The sequence below is a fragment of the Stenella coeruleoalba genome (assembly GCF_951394435.1).
Source record: "Stenella coeruleoalba genome assembly, chromosome: 17".
In the NCBI taxonomy this organism is placed as follows: Eukaryota; Metazoa; Chordata; class Mammalia; order Artiodactyla; family Delphinidae; genus Stenella; species Stenella coeruleoalba.
The window spans coordinates 37,005,777-37,018,360 of record NC_137163.1 but is presented as its reverse complement, the minus strand read 5'-3'; the positions used below and the strand labels follow the sequence as shown (position 1 = coordinate 37,018,360).

The 12,584-nt window shown below is 36.9% G+C and overlaps 1 protein-coding gene across 4 annotated transcripts in view; it reads right to left on the bottom strand.

The window, feature by feature from the left end:
- The window catches only part of STK3 (serine/threonine kinase 3), a 321,854-nt gene that overhangs the window by 126,958 nt on the left and 182,312 nt on the right, over positions 1 to 12,584 (bottom strand). For all 4 annotated transcript variants that reach the window (XR_013824586.1, XR_013824587.1, XR_013824588.1 and 1 more), the window contains exon 8: positions 5,096 to 5,221. Coding sequence is in view for 1 of the 4 variants with exons in the window: in XM_079901744.1 (XP_079757870.1) it covers positions 5,096 to 5,221 (126 nt within the window). In the remaining 3 variants the exon portion in view is untranslated. The remainder of the gene's footprint in view (positions 1 to 5,095; positions 5,222 to 12,584) is intronic.

Genomic DNA, 12,584 nt, shown 5'->3' with positions numbered 1-12,584 from the left:
TGTTTGACTCTTATGAAAAATAGAGTATCACTTTAATGACAATTTGGCCATGAACATTAAGAGACATGTAGCTATGAGAATTTGACTGTTTTACTTTAAAACTGTATATGTAATTCAATTTTAAGTCAATTTGCAAGAGAATACCAAAGGAATGAACAGTATGAAGACAAACTCTATGTAAGATTTTCAGCCTTCAGTGTGAATAAAAGTTTGAGAGAACATGACTACTGATTTAAAAATTTGATAAAAACAAATGGCAATGTAGAAACATACTCTTACTGTAGGAGGGCTTCAGATCCACTCTGCATATCTCATTGTTCTTATAAATTGCATGTGTCTGTGCATATGCATATTTATTTATATTCAGAGCACAAATGACAAAATGACCTCAAGATAGAAACTACTGCCTGAGAACATAATCTAAAGCAAAGAGTGTGAACACTGCTCAAAGTGTGTGACTCTGTCAAGACTTAATTTTTTCTTACAATTTCAATTAAAACAACAAAAAACAACATATAATAGTTTCATCCAGAAACACTAGCTTGGTTCCAGACAGTATAAATGCTTATTTGAAAACTAAGAAATCATAAAAACCTGATGCGATTTTTAAATCTGTCCACAATATTTTGACAGTCTTCCCTTCAAAAGGTAGAACCTAATTCCCCACACCTTGAATGTGCGCTAGACTATGTAACACATACCTAAAACAATGGGATGGCTTTGGAACGGGGCAGTGGGCAGAAGCTAGAAGCACTCAAGAGAGTGTTAGTAACAGCATGAAAAGTGATAAACTTTCAGCTCTTATATTTTGGTCACTGATTCATCCAATTAGACCTTATATTAAAAGGTCATTGTATATGATAAGATGTAAGGGTCCAACCTCACGCTTTTAACATGTGGCTATCCAGCTGTCTCAGCGCCATCCGTTAAAAAGACCTCTCTTTTTCCATTGAATGGTCTCCACACTTTCATTGAAAATTAATTGGTCATAGATGTATGGGTGTACTTCTGGACTCTCAATTCTATTCCATTGATTTATATGTCAGTCCTCATGCCAGAACCACATTGATTTAATTACTGTAGCTTTGTATTACATTCCGAAATTGGAAAGTGAATCCTCCAACTTTGTTCTTTTCCAATATTGTTTTAGCTACTTGGGGCCCCTTCCTCCATACAAATTTGAAGATTGGCTTTTCCTTTTTGCAAAAAAAGACCATAGGGATTAGATGAATATGTGAGTCACTTTGGGGAGTACTGCCATTTAAACAATATTAAGTCTTCTAATCAATGAACATGGGATGTTTTTCCACTGATTTAGGTATTCTTTCAGCAATGTGTCGTATTTTTCACTGTACAATTCTTTCACCTCCTTGGCTAAATTTATTCTTAGGTATTCCATTCTCTTGGATGCTATTGTAAATGGAACTGTTTTCTTAAATTCCTTTTTGCGTCGTTCATTGCTGGTGTATAAAAACATAATGGATTTTTGTATGCTGATCTTGTACCCTGCAACTTTGCTAAACTTGTTTACTAACTCTAGAAGATTTAGATGTTTTGGACAGACACCATCTAGGAAGTTGCTCCACCTTAAGGGGATCAAAACAAAGGCAAGCCTCTGTGCCAGCCCCACAGGGAACTGCCAGATAGCTCAAAATGCAAAAGCACAATTTTTTTGAAAGTAAGGTTCTTACTCCTCTCCCCTGCCCCCAACCTCCACCTCTGTTCCCATGGCGGCCACTGAGCTAAAATATTGGGGATGGCAGGCATGTAAAGCAAAAATGCCACAACACTTTCTTACCAAAACTTAACATTCTTAAGCTTCTTCATTAAGCACTCCCCTGGTTGCTGTAAGTTTTTTATTAGATTCCAGTGTTCTGAAAAGCTTGACTTGTCAGTTTCTGCCAACTTAATGGTTGCTTCTGTGGAGCCACTGATTCTTAGATTTCCCTACTCCACCATTTTCTATGACCAGTAGCTTCTTTTAACAAATAGAATGTGGCAGAATTTACAGTGTGCAACTCCTGATGTCATAAAAGGCACTGAGATGTCCTCTTTGTTCTCGCTCTTGGCTCACTCACTCCAAGAAAAGCCAGTTGCCAGACTGTGAAGACTCTCAAATAGTCCTATGGAGTGTCCCAGATGGCCAGGAGCTGAGACAGCCTGCCAACAGCCATATGAGTGAGCTACCTGGGAACTGCAGTCCTTGTCAAGCCTTCAGATGATTGCAGCTCTGACCAACACTTAAACCTCAACCTCAGAAGAGACTCTGAGCCAAAATCATACAACTAAGCCACTCCTGAAATACTGATCTACAGATACCATGAAATAATAAATGTATGTTGTTTTAAACTGCTAATTTTTAGCAGTATATAATAGTTAAAGCTGAGGCCTGAAAGACGAGAACCTACTCATTCAAACAGTTCTAAGGAAGAAGAATGTTTCAAGCAGTGGGAATGGCACATGCAAAGGCCCTGCATAAGGAAAGGTCATTGGCATGTTAAAATAATAAAAAATGTGAAAGAAGATCAGTGTGACTGGAGCTCAGTGAAGGAGAGGAAAATAGTGAAGAAAGAGATCACCAAAGTGGCAGAAAGTAACTGAGATGACTATAGCAAGGTCTTTAAAACTTAGTAAAGGGCTTCCCTGGTGGCGCAGTGGTTGAGAGTCCGCTTGCCGATGCAGGGGACACGGGTTCGTGCCCCGGTCCGGGAAGATCCCACATGCCGCGGAGCAGCTGGGCCCATGAGCCATGGCCGCTGAGCCTGCGCGTCCGGAGCCTGTGCCCCGCAACGGGAGAGGCCACAACACTGAGAGGCCCGCGTACCGCAAAAAAAAAAAAAAAACTTAGTAAAAACTGGTAAGTTCTGGGGTAAGCAATAGTTCCTTATCCATAAAAAATGGAAACCAACCTATAATTAAGTATAGGAAAATAAGAGCAAAGCAAAAATAGTCACTACTCCAATGACAGCTAATTAAAGGCAGTTAATTAGTCCAGCACTCATGAGAAGCTTACATAAGGTGAAAGAAAACCACTGGGTACCACCCCAGAGGGGCAAAGACTAGACTTCTTGAGAACATAATCTTATTAAAGTATGTAATTCTGATAATCCAGTGATGTTTATTTTTATAAATACTAATAAATATTTGATTGAAAAGTGAGCATAAAGTCTTAATGAAGGAGGATGGAAGCTTAAAAGTAAAATACCTAGTTTTATTCTTGTTTCCTCACCAGTTTTTTTGTGTTTTGTTTTTTAATATTAATTAATTAATTTTGGCTGCATTGGGTCTTTGTTGCTGTGCACTGGCTTTCTCTAGTTGTGGAGCATGGGCTCTAGGCACACGGGCTTCAGTAGTTGTGGCACGTGGGCTCAGCAGTTGTGGCACACGGGCTCTAGAGCACAGGCTCAGTAGTTGTGGCGCACAGGCTTAGCTGCTCTGTGGCATGTGGGATCTTCCCGGACCAGGGCTTAAACCCGTGTTCCCTGCATTTGCAGGTGGATTCTTAACCACTGCGCCACCAGGGAAGCCCTCCTCACCAGTTCTGTGAATTTTGGTAAATGACTTCACTCCTAATTTAATTTCAGTCAACTGCAAAATGAGATAATAATATACACATCTTCAATCTTACTTCTTTAAAGATCAAATAATACGATAAAAGTGCTTCTGAAAGTGCTTTTGAAACTACAAAAAAATAACTGACATTTACAAATTTGATCATTTGTAGAGAGAGACCGAAAACTATTATCACACAGGGTGGGAACTATAAGACCGTTTGAGAACAAGGACCAAGATCTTTACATCATCCCATATTACTTATGGAAAAACCACCTTTATGAGGATGCTGTTTAAAATTCTGAATGGTGAATTCACTGGCAAAAAAATTATATCTAGAATATAAGCTTAAAGCATCTGTCTCACCAGGCAATCCACAGTCACTGCCAAATGAGTAACTGATTTAGCCAAATAGCTACAGAAAATGATTATAAATCAGCTCTGAAAAGAAGCGCACTTCTCCTTGTCCTGGGCTACCATATGACACAAGGTTTAATAACTGGTGAGGGACTTCCCTGGTGGTCCAGTGGCCACGCTCTCAATGCAGGGGCCCCGGGTTCAATCCCTGGTCAGGGAACTAGATCCCACATGCCACAACTAAGAGTTCGCATGCCGCAACTAAAGATCCTGCATGCCGCAACGAAGATCCTGCACACGGCAACAAAGATCCTGTGTGCCGCAACTAAGACCCAGCGCAGCCAAATAAATAAATAAATATTTTAAAAAATACTTGGTGAAAAGGGTAAAAGAATTTCAAAAGAAATACCAATTAGATAACTAGTCTCTGAAATTGAAAGTAAATTTGAATTAGCAAAATAATAGGATTTGTATACAAAAACTGTTAAGATTAAAAAAAAAACTTCTATGGGAAAATATAGATGATGTTATCAAAGACATTTCCAATCAGTATAAAAATAAAATATCTGTGTTTTCAGATTTAATGACTAACTGAATACCAAGATGTATTCATCTCTATATCCTTAACCAGAAAAAATATTATAATTTAAAACAAGGAAAAAATCGTCAATGAAGCATAAAAACATTAGACACTATAAAATGCGATATATAGATATAATTTTTTACTTTATTAAAATGCACTGATGCACTAATAGAACGTAAATGTAATAAGCTGGTCCTTTTATGTCCCTCCTGCTTTCTCTAGTAACTCATCTTCTACTGTGGTACTCTATCTACAGCATAACTGATGACCAGTTAAAAGTAAGTTCCAGAAGATATAACATAAAATTGACCAAATCCAAGACAATATTTATTCAACAAACACACCTCAGTGTCAACTAGATACCAGGTGCTGTATAAGCCTATTATATTAACCTTACATTCCCCATTAATCACTAATTCTTAAGACATCAGAAAAGACATCATTTAATAAAACGAAATATATTTTGAGATTTAATGAACAAACATACTTCACTTGTACAATAAAACAGAAAGTGCTAATGATATATTTAAAGAAAAAACCCAAAATTATAGGATATTCTCGACTCAGAAGAAAAAGATCAACTTTTTTAGGGTAATTACGAACCGAATTTTCTTCTTCCTCTTCCAATTCTCGCTGCTGTTCTTCATGTCTTTTAGCTTTGATCTCCATGGCTTCTGTGATCAGGTCTCTTAAAATTGATACAGGTTTTGCATTCTTGATAAAAGGGTGCTAGAAAAGTAAAATTCAATGGTATAAATTCAAATGGTTTCTCTGAATTACATCTTTAAAACATTAAAACAACACGTAAATGTGAACCAGGAGCATAGGCTTCAATGATTGGTCCTTTATCCAGAATTAAATGTATAGGTTAAGAACAGAGAATATTTCAACGGCTTTAGAAATAAAGATTTTACTTCAGGTTTACAAGTTTTTAAAAAACCATTAAAGCATACACACAAAAATGTAATCCTGTTAATAAAACTACATTCCCCTTACAGATATAATTGTCCAAAGGAAGTACAGATTAGGTAGATTAGGTAGTAAAAAAGACAAAAAAAAATTTTTTTAAAGATTGGTGATTAAATTACATATAATAATAAAATGATTTTGGTATTGTTACAAATTTTAATTAATCTTAACAAGCTGACAGCCAGAATCAGTAGTCAAAAGGAGGGTAACTATTTATTTTACTTCTTTTACATATTTCTATTTATTATGTCTTTAATAATGTAATCATTTCCAAGGGAGAAGTAGAAAATAGCAATAAGAGAAAAATATTTTTCAGAAAATAAGTACTGCTTCACTTCTATACCACCCTGATCTAGCTAAAACATCTGAGTTTGTTACAATTCTGATAAACAGAAGTGAAACCACCAGAAAATACCTGGGTGTTTGATGACTTTTTAATTCAGAGGAGTAACATGAGAGAAAGTAGAGGGAATGGTTAAAAGTATAATTTGGAATAGATAACCATATTTTGAAGCAGCAACACAGCTTCAAAATGTAATTTTCACAATTATATGTCAGTAGAAAGCCATCTGAGTTATTTTCATAAAGATCAATACAACACAAAAATATTCTTAAAGATAAAAAAAATTCTAGTGCTAAGAAGAAATTATAGACATTTGTAAGAGGCTTTAAAATGGTGAACATACCATTTGGGAAAACTATGAGTAAGAATTTTACCTGATTACAGAAATTCTAGCATCGATGACAAAGAACTAATAAATTCTTTTATAGCAGTTATAAACTGATCACCAGATAAATTAAGTTCTATCAACATACCTGTGGTGGAGAGTCCTAGTCACCCACCAAAATACAGTTGTGGCTGGACCTATGGCTACCCAGCTACATCCTACATTTCTCAGTCTCCCTTTCAGTTGGTTGTGATTAAGTTCTCACCAATGAAGTGTGAGTGCCTGCGTTGTGTTCCACTCCCTGATCTGGACCTTAAAACACTGAGACTATGCACTCTTCTGTGATTTCTTCTCTTTCTGCTACGCTGGGAAACAGACAAAGACAGTGCCCTAGAGGATGGTGGAGAGCAAGAAGGAAGAAATCCCAGTCCTACTGTTAAAAATTCTGAGAAACAATGGTAAAAAGGTCACAAAAATTAATACTAATTGAAGATATGATCTTTGCCTTTAAGGAACTTATTATCTGGAATAAGAAACAAAAGACAAACATAAAAAAAATTACAATGTGACATACAAGTTACATTAATGATGATTTAGCACAGTCTATATGATTAAGAGATGTAAAAGTAAAAGAAGAGGTGACATAATCTCAGATGCCTCACAGAGAAGAATCAGACCATTTTAGGGAGAAGGAAAACTATGCACAATATGAAAAAACACAGATAGGGGATGTATGTTAGAACACCATAGGAAGAGCTGTCTAGCCAAAACAGAAACACTGCTTAGAGAAACGCTGTCCTGTGAGTTTAGATACAGGTAAGAGTGGGACAAGAGGGATAAACACTCAGAATGAGATACTTGAATTTTGCTTGACAATCCCTTTAAGTACATAAACAAGAGAGTGGTGTAAGGAAAAGAATGTCTGTGACAGTGTAATCTTGCAGTAGAGTTTAGAAATGAAATAAGATGGGGTGAAACTGCAACACAGGTGCAAATTATTAAGAACCTGGATTAAAAAAATAGCTGCCACAGTCGAGAGGAAATACTGAATCTGATGGAAGAACTCTTAAGAAGGATTTAGTGACTATATATTAACAGGAGTGAAGGAAGACCAACACAGCAAAAACTGGGAACCAGTAGAATTGCACCTCTTCACTAAGGAACAGAAATCTCAAATTGTATTATACTTTATCTTCTCAGGAAAAATTATGAGCCATTCCTCCAAGCCACAGTTTTTTTTTTTTTAATATATCTTTAACTGCTTTACATTGTTGTGTTAGTTGCTGCTGTATAACAAAGTCAATCAGCTGTATATATACATATATCCCCATATCCCCTCCCTCTTGAGGCCCTCTCCCACCCTCCCTATCCCACCCCTCTAGGTCATCACAAAGCACTGAGCTGATCGCCCTGTGCTATGCAGCAGCTAAATGCCAAAGTACACATCCAGTCTACTGCAAACTTACTTTCATGCAGCTCACTGTGAACTCACTAAACAGTGTTATGCTATCATTAGTCTATAGAGCTTAACATTCCTAATCTCAAAATCTCAGTATGTCTTACTTCATTTGTACTCATGTTTTCCCTACATAACTGCTACAGGCATGGTTCTGACCAACAAAGAGGAACTGGCTAATAAAGTTAAAAGGGTACTTTGAGAACAAGGCCATTCTATTAGAGCATTCTTGATAATAAGAAGAGAAGTTTTATCAGACACATTGGCAGATTTTTAAAGAATATTTTTAAAGGCTTTTTAAAAGTAGTTGGTAGTAAAATTTTAAAATGCAAAGCAACATAAAAAAGAACAGAACAACAACAACAAAAAACAGAGAAAATGAGGTGGCAAAAAAACCATGGCAACTGTGACTGGAATATTATTACTATAAACCAATGTAAATAAATGGGTTGAATTTCCATTTATTAAGCAGTATTTTAGTTAAGTACTAAAAGACACTTAGTTCATAAGATAAATTCAGCTACGTGCTTTCTATGTGAGATATACTTAATAAAATAAACCCAAATTATATTTCTGCAGGGGCATACTAAAAAGAACTTGGGTTAAAAGTCAAGGACAGGCAATGAAATATTAGTCAAACATAAAATAATATCAAGACTAACATCAAAAAAAGCAGAATTGAAGGGAAAAAATAGTGAATGAAGGAAGAGTCATATAATATTAATAAGGGACATAATACAAAGAAAGATATTATAGTTATAAACTCAATATATTAGTACAGCATTATGTGTAACAAAAATAGAGACATAAGAAGTTGATCTAAATAAGAATAGGAGGTATTAATATTCCTTTTCAGTCACTGAGAAATAAAACAGGTAAAAAGTAAATAAAGTGATCTGCATAATATAACCAGACTGAGTTAGCAGAAAAATCAATAAACAGAAGTTACATCTTTTTGTTAAATGCCTAGAGAAGCATGTGGTACCAGCATAAGAATGGAAAGAACAACAAAACAGAATATAATGACTGGAAATAGAATATAACATACGAAATAAGCTGGCATATTACGAAGGCAGCAATTCCAATCAGTGAGGAAAGAATACTTATTGCCTGCTGTTTCTTTTTTCTTTTGGGGGGGTGGGGTAGGTAGAATTAGACTAGATCTTTACCACAGAAATATCAAAATAAATGCCAGATAGATCAAGAAGTTAAAAGTCAAAAGAAAATGGAAATATAAAAGAACTAGAGGGTAATATAGGAGAATATTTATTCAATCCAGTGCCATAAAATGAAGGGAAAAAAACATAAATGAACCAAAAATTTAACATCTATGTCAGACAAGAAGGTAATTATATGAAGAGTTTTAAAAAGAATATCAATTTAAAAAAAAAGGTAAACACACCAAATTCCAAAAGACAATATAGTTTCACTATTTCTAAATGTACCTAGGATTTCCCTGGTGGTCCAGTGGTTAGGACTTGGCGCTTTCACTGCAGGGGCTCAGGCTCGATCCCTGGTTGGGGAACTAAGACCCCACAAGCCGAGTGGCGTGGACAAAAAAAAAAAAAGAGTAAGCTAAAATATAAACTAAAAAAGGGCAAGAATTCTTAAACCACCTGAACTAATGCTAAGACAAAGAATACCCAAAATCAACCTATCACATTCTTGGTCATGTATTTTAAAAAGTAGGGCTGTTTGAAGATTTATTCTTTTAAAATTTGAACCATTTCCTCTTAAATTTTGTTCATGTTCTGAATGATCAATTTCTGAACTGAAAGAATTCGAATAAATTATTTCTTCATAAAAGGTGAGAGAACAAGAGTTTAAAGTGAACTGAAGACAGACTTCTGCTTGTGGACAGATTGAGCAGTCATACTTTCCCCTATACCTCTCCATTAAAGTATAGCTAAAACCCTGGACGATAAAACAAACACAGGAAGACACTGAAAGGTGGCAGATTAACTAGGGACCAGAGGACTAAAGGAAAGACACAGCTGTGAGTCCATGGGCTTTTTTTTTACCTCATTTATCCCAGACTGGTTATTGGAGAAGCCAGCAACCTAGAAACACCAATGGATACAAACTAAAAAAGCTCCTACAAAGGCCTGCTCTCTTGAGCCAAAGGATCAGGAAAGGGACAGCTAGCCAGTGTGCCACCTTCTCTTTTAGACAATCACCATTCTACTCCACCCAAACACCAGAGAGAAAGCACATGCCCCACCCCAACCAGCAAAGGCTGGGTGGGGAACCTAGACTTCTACCTTCTGGAGGCTGTCCAATCCTTTCACTGCAGGGGTATCAGAGAAAACCAGATGTTAAGCTAGGGCATTCATCTATACCAGGCAGTATAAAAATCACTCCCCACCCCCAGTGGGGAGTGTCGGTGGAGATCACAAGAAAGCCTGGACTTATACTGCTACCAGGCAGTAGTAAAGAAACCCCACCTCCCTCTCTGCTAGAGTGGGACCAGAGGAGGCCTAGTGGAGAATCAGAACTTTCATCACCACCCAGCTATACTGAGGCCCTGCAGTGCCAGAAGAGGCCACTGAGGGAACCTGAGTTCCCACCCCTGTACAGTGGTAATAAGGAACCCCTCCCCCACCCTACATGTCAAAGGAGACCAAGCTGGGGACCTGGACTTCTAATGCTACCTGCCAGAAATGAGGTGGTGCCCCTCTACCCCACTGAAGCCGTGTTAGAGGACTCCACTTATTACAGAAAATTTAAGTAAGATCTAGAGTCTCATAATACCCAAAATGCCCAGGTTTCAAATGAAAATCACTCATCATGACGAGAAGCAGGAGAATCTCAACTTAAATGGGAAAATACAATCAATAGATACCAACATCAAGATGACATGGATATCAGAATTATCCAGCAAGGATTTTAAAGCAGTCATCATAAAAATCCTCAATTAGCAATTACAAACATGCTTGTAAACACATGAAAAATTAGAAAGTCTCAGCAAAGAATTAGAAGATATAAAAAAGAAACAAATGAAAATTTTAGAACTAAAATATATAATAACAAAAATGAAAACCTGATGGATGGGCTAGCTCAACAGCAGAATGAGGACAGAGGGAAGATTCAGTGAATCAAAATATGCAACAGTAGAAATTACACAATATGAACAACAGAGAGAAACTAAACTGGAAGATAAATGAACAGAACCTCAGGAATCTGTGGGACTAAAACAATCTAACATTTGTGTCAGTGGAGTCCTAGAAAGACAGAAGAGGGTAGGGCTGAAAAGTGTTTGAAAAAATAATGACTGGAAACTTCCCAAAATTGGCAAGAGATATAAACCCACAGATTCAAGAAGCTGAACAAATTCTAAACTAAAGTATAAACGCAAAGAAAGCCATACCAAGGCACATCATAATTAAACTTCTGAAAATAAAGACAAAGATCATTTCATCTTGAAATGATCAAGGGGTAAAACAATTCAAATGGCTGTAGATTTCGCATAAGAAACCAGGGATGTCACAAGACAGTGGCACAACAGTTTCCAAGTACTGAAAGAACTGTCAATGAATAATTCTATAGCCGGTGAAAATATCCTTCAGGAATGAAGAGGAAATAAGACATTCTCAGATGAAGGAAAACTAAGAGAATTTGTTACCACAGACCTACCCTAAATGAATGGCTAAAACAAAAAGAAAGTAACAAAAGAAGGAACTTTGGAACATTAGGAGAAAGAACACTGGAAAGAGCAAAAATGGGTTAAACACAATATAATAGATTTCCCTTATTCTCTTGAGTTTTCTCGATCGTTTAAAGCAGCAGTCCCCAACCTTTTTGGCACCAGGGACCGGTTTCATGGAAGACAATTTTTCCATGGGTGGCGGGGATGGCTCAGGCGGTAATGTGAGCGATGGGGAGCGATGGGGAGTGATGGGGAGCGATGGGGAGCAGCAGATGAAGCTTCGCTCACTCGCCCGCCACTCACCTCCTGCTTTGCAGCCTGGTTCCTAACAGGCCACGGACCAGTACTGGTCTGCAGCCTGGGGGTTGGGGACCCCTGGTTTAAAGGTTAAAACAAATACTATAACACTTTGATATGGATCTCAATTATGAAGAGGAAGTATTAAAGATAATTATATTATAAATGGGAAGGACAGTGAGATAGATAAAGTTTCTACTCCTCACTTGATCTGGTAAAATGAAGAATAAGTCACATGCCATGGGAGTTCACAGAGTGACCCATGACACCAGCTGTTCCAGCAAAGCCCATGGGTTAATTCGAATAATGGCAGATCTCATTCTTCTAGAAGGCCAGACTAGGGCAAGAGCTGACTCTCAGGTTTTAGGCTACCCACCAGAAGGTACAAGGAACATTTCCAGATCAGGAGCTCTAGTGGCACTAAGCTGAACTTGAACCTTGTCCCTGGGGATTCAATATCCTCATCTTTCACAAACTACTAAGAGTTCAACTCAATAATCTCAAAGGATCCTTTCAGTCTCAGCCTACAATTCTTTTAAACTTACACAATTATCTATCTTATGTCAGAAAATAAACCACTATAAAAAATTCAGCACAAATTCCTCTTTAGAAACTGTTTGTCAAAGTCTAGAAATCAATATAGTAAAATCTATACATGTAGATTATAGCCAAATGTCCATTAAAACTTGGTAATAAGACTGTATTCTTAAAGTTAAAATATAATTTAACTTATATAAGACACATGTGAAAGTCCTTTAAGAGCCAGAATGGCTTCCAGACATCCAGCAAAATAAAACTCTAAGGCATCTAATGAGACACTAATGAGACAACAGATAATAATCCTATCTAAAAAGCTTTTAAAATCAGAAGTTTGTTATCTCAAATAAACACATATTGAATTCAATACACATGTATTAAGCACTAGGTACCAGGAGTGCAAAAGTAATCCCCTTCCAAAAGGCATATAGCCCCTGACCCTGAATTAGTTACAATCTAGGACAAAGACACAGAAACAAGTTATTTGATTCTAACATGGTAAATGATATGCACAGGGTG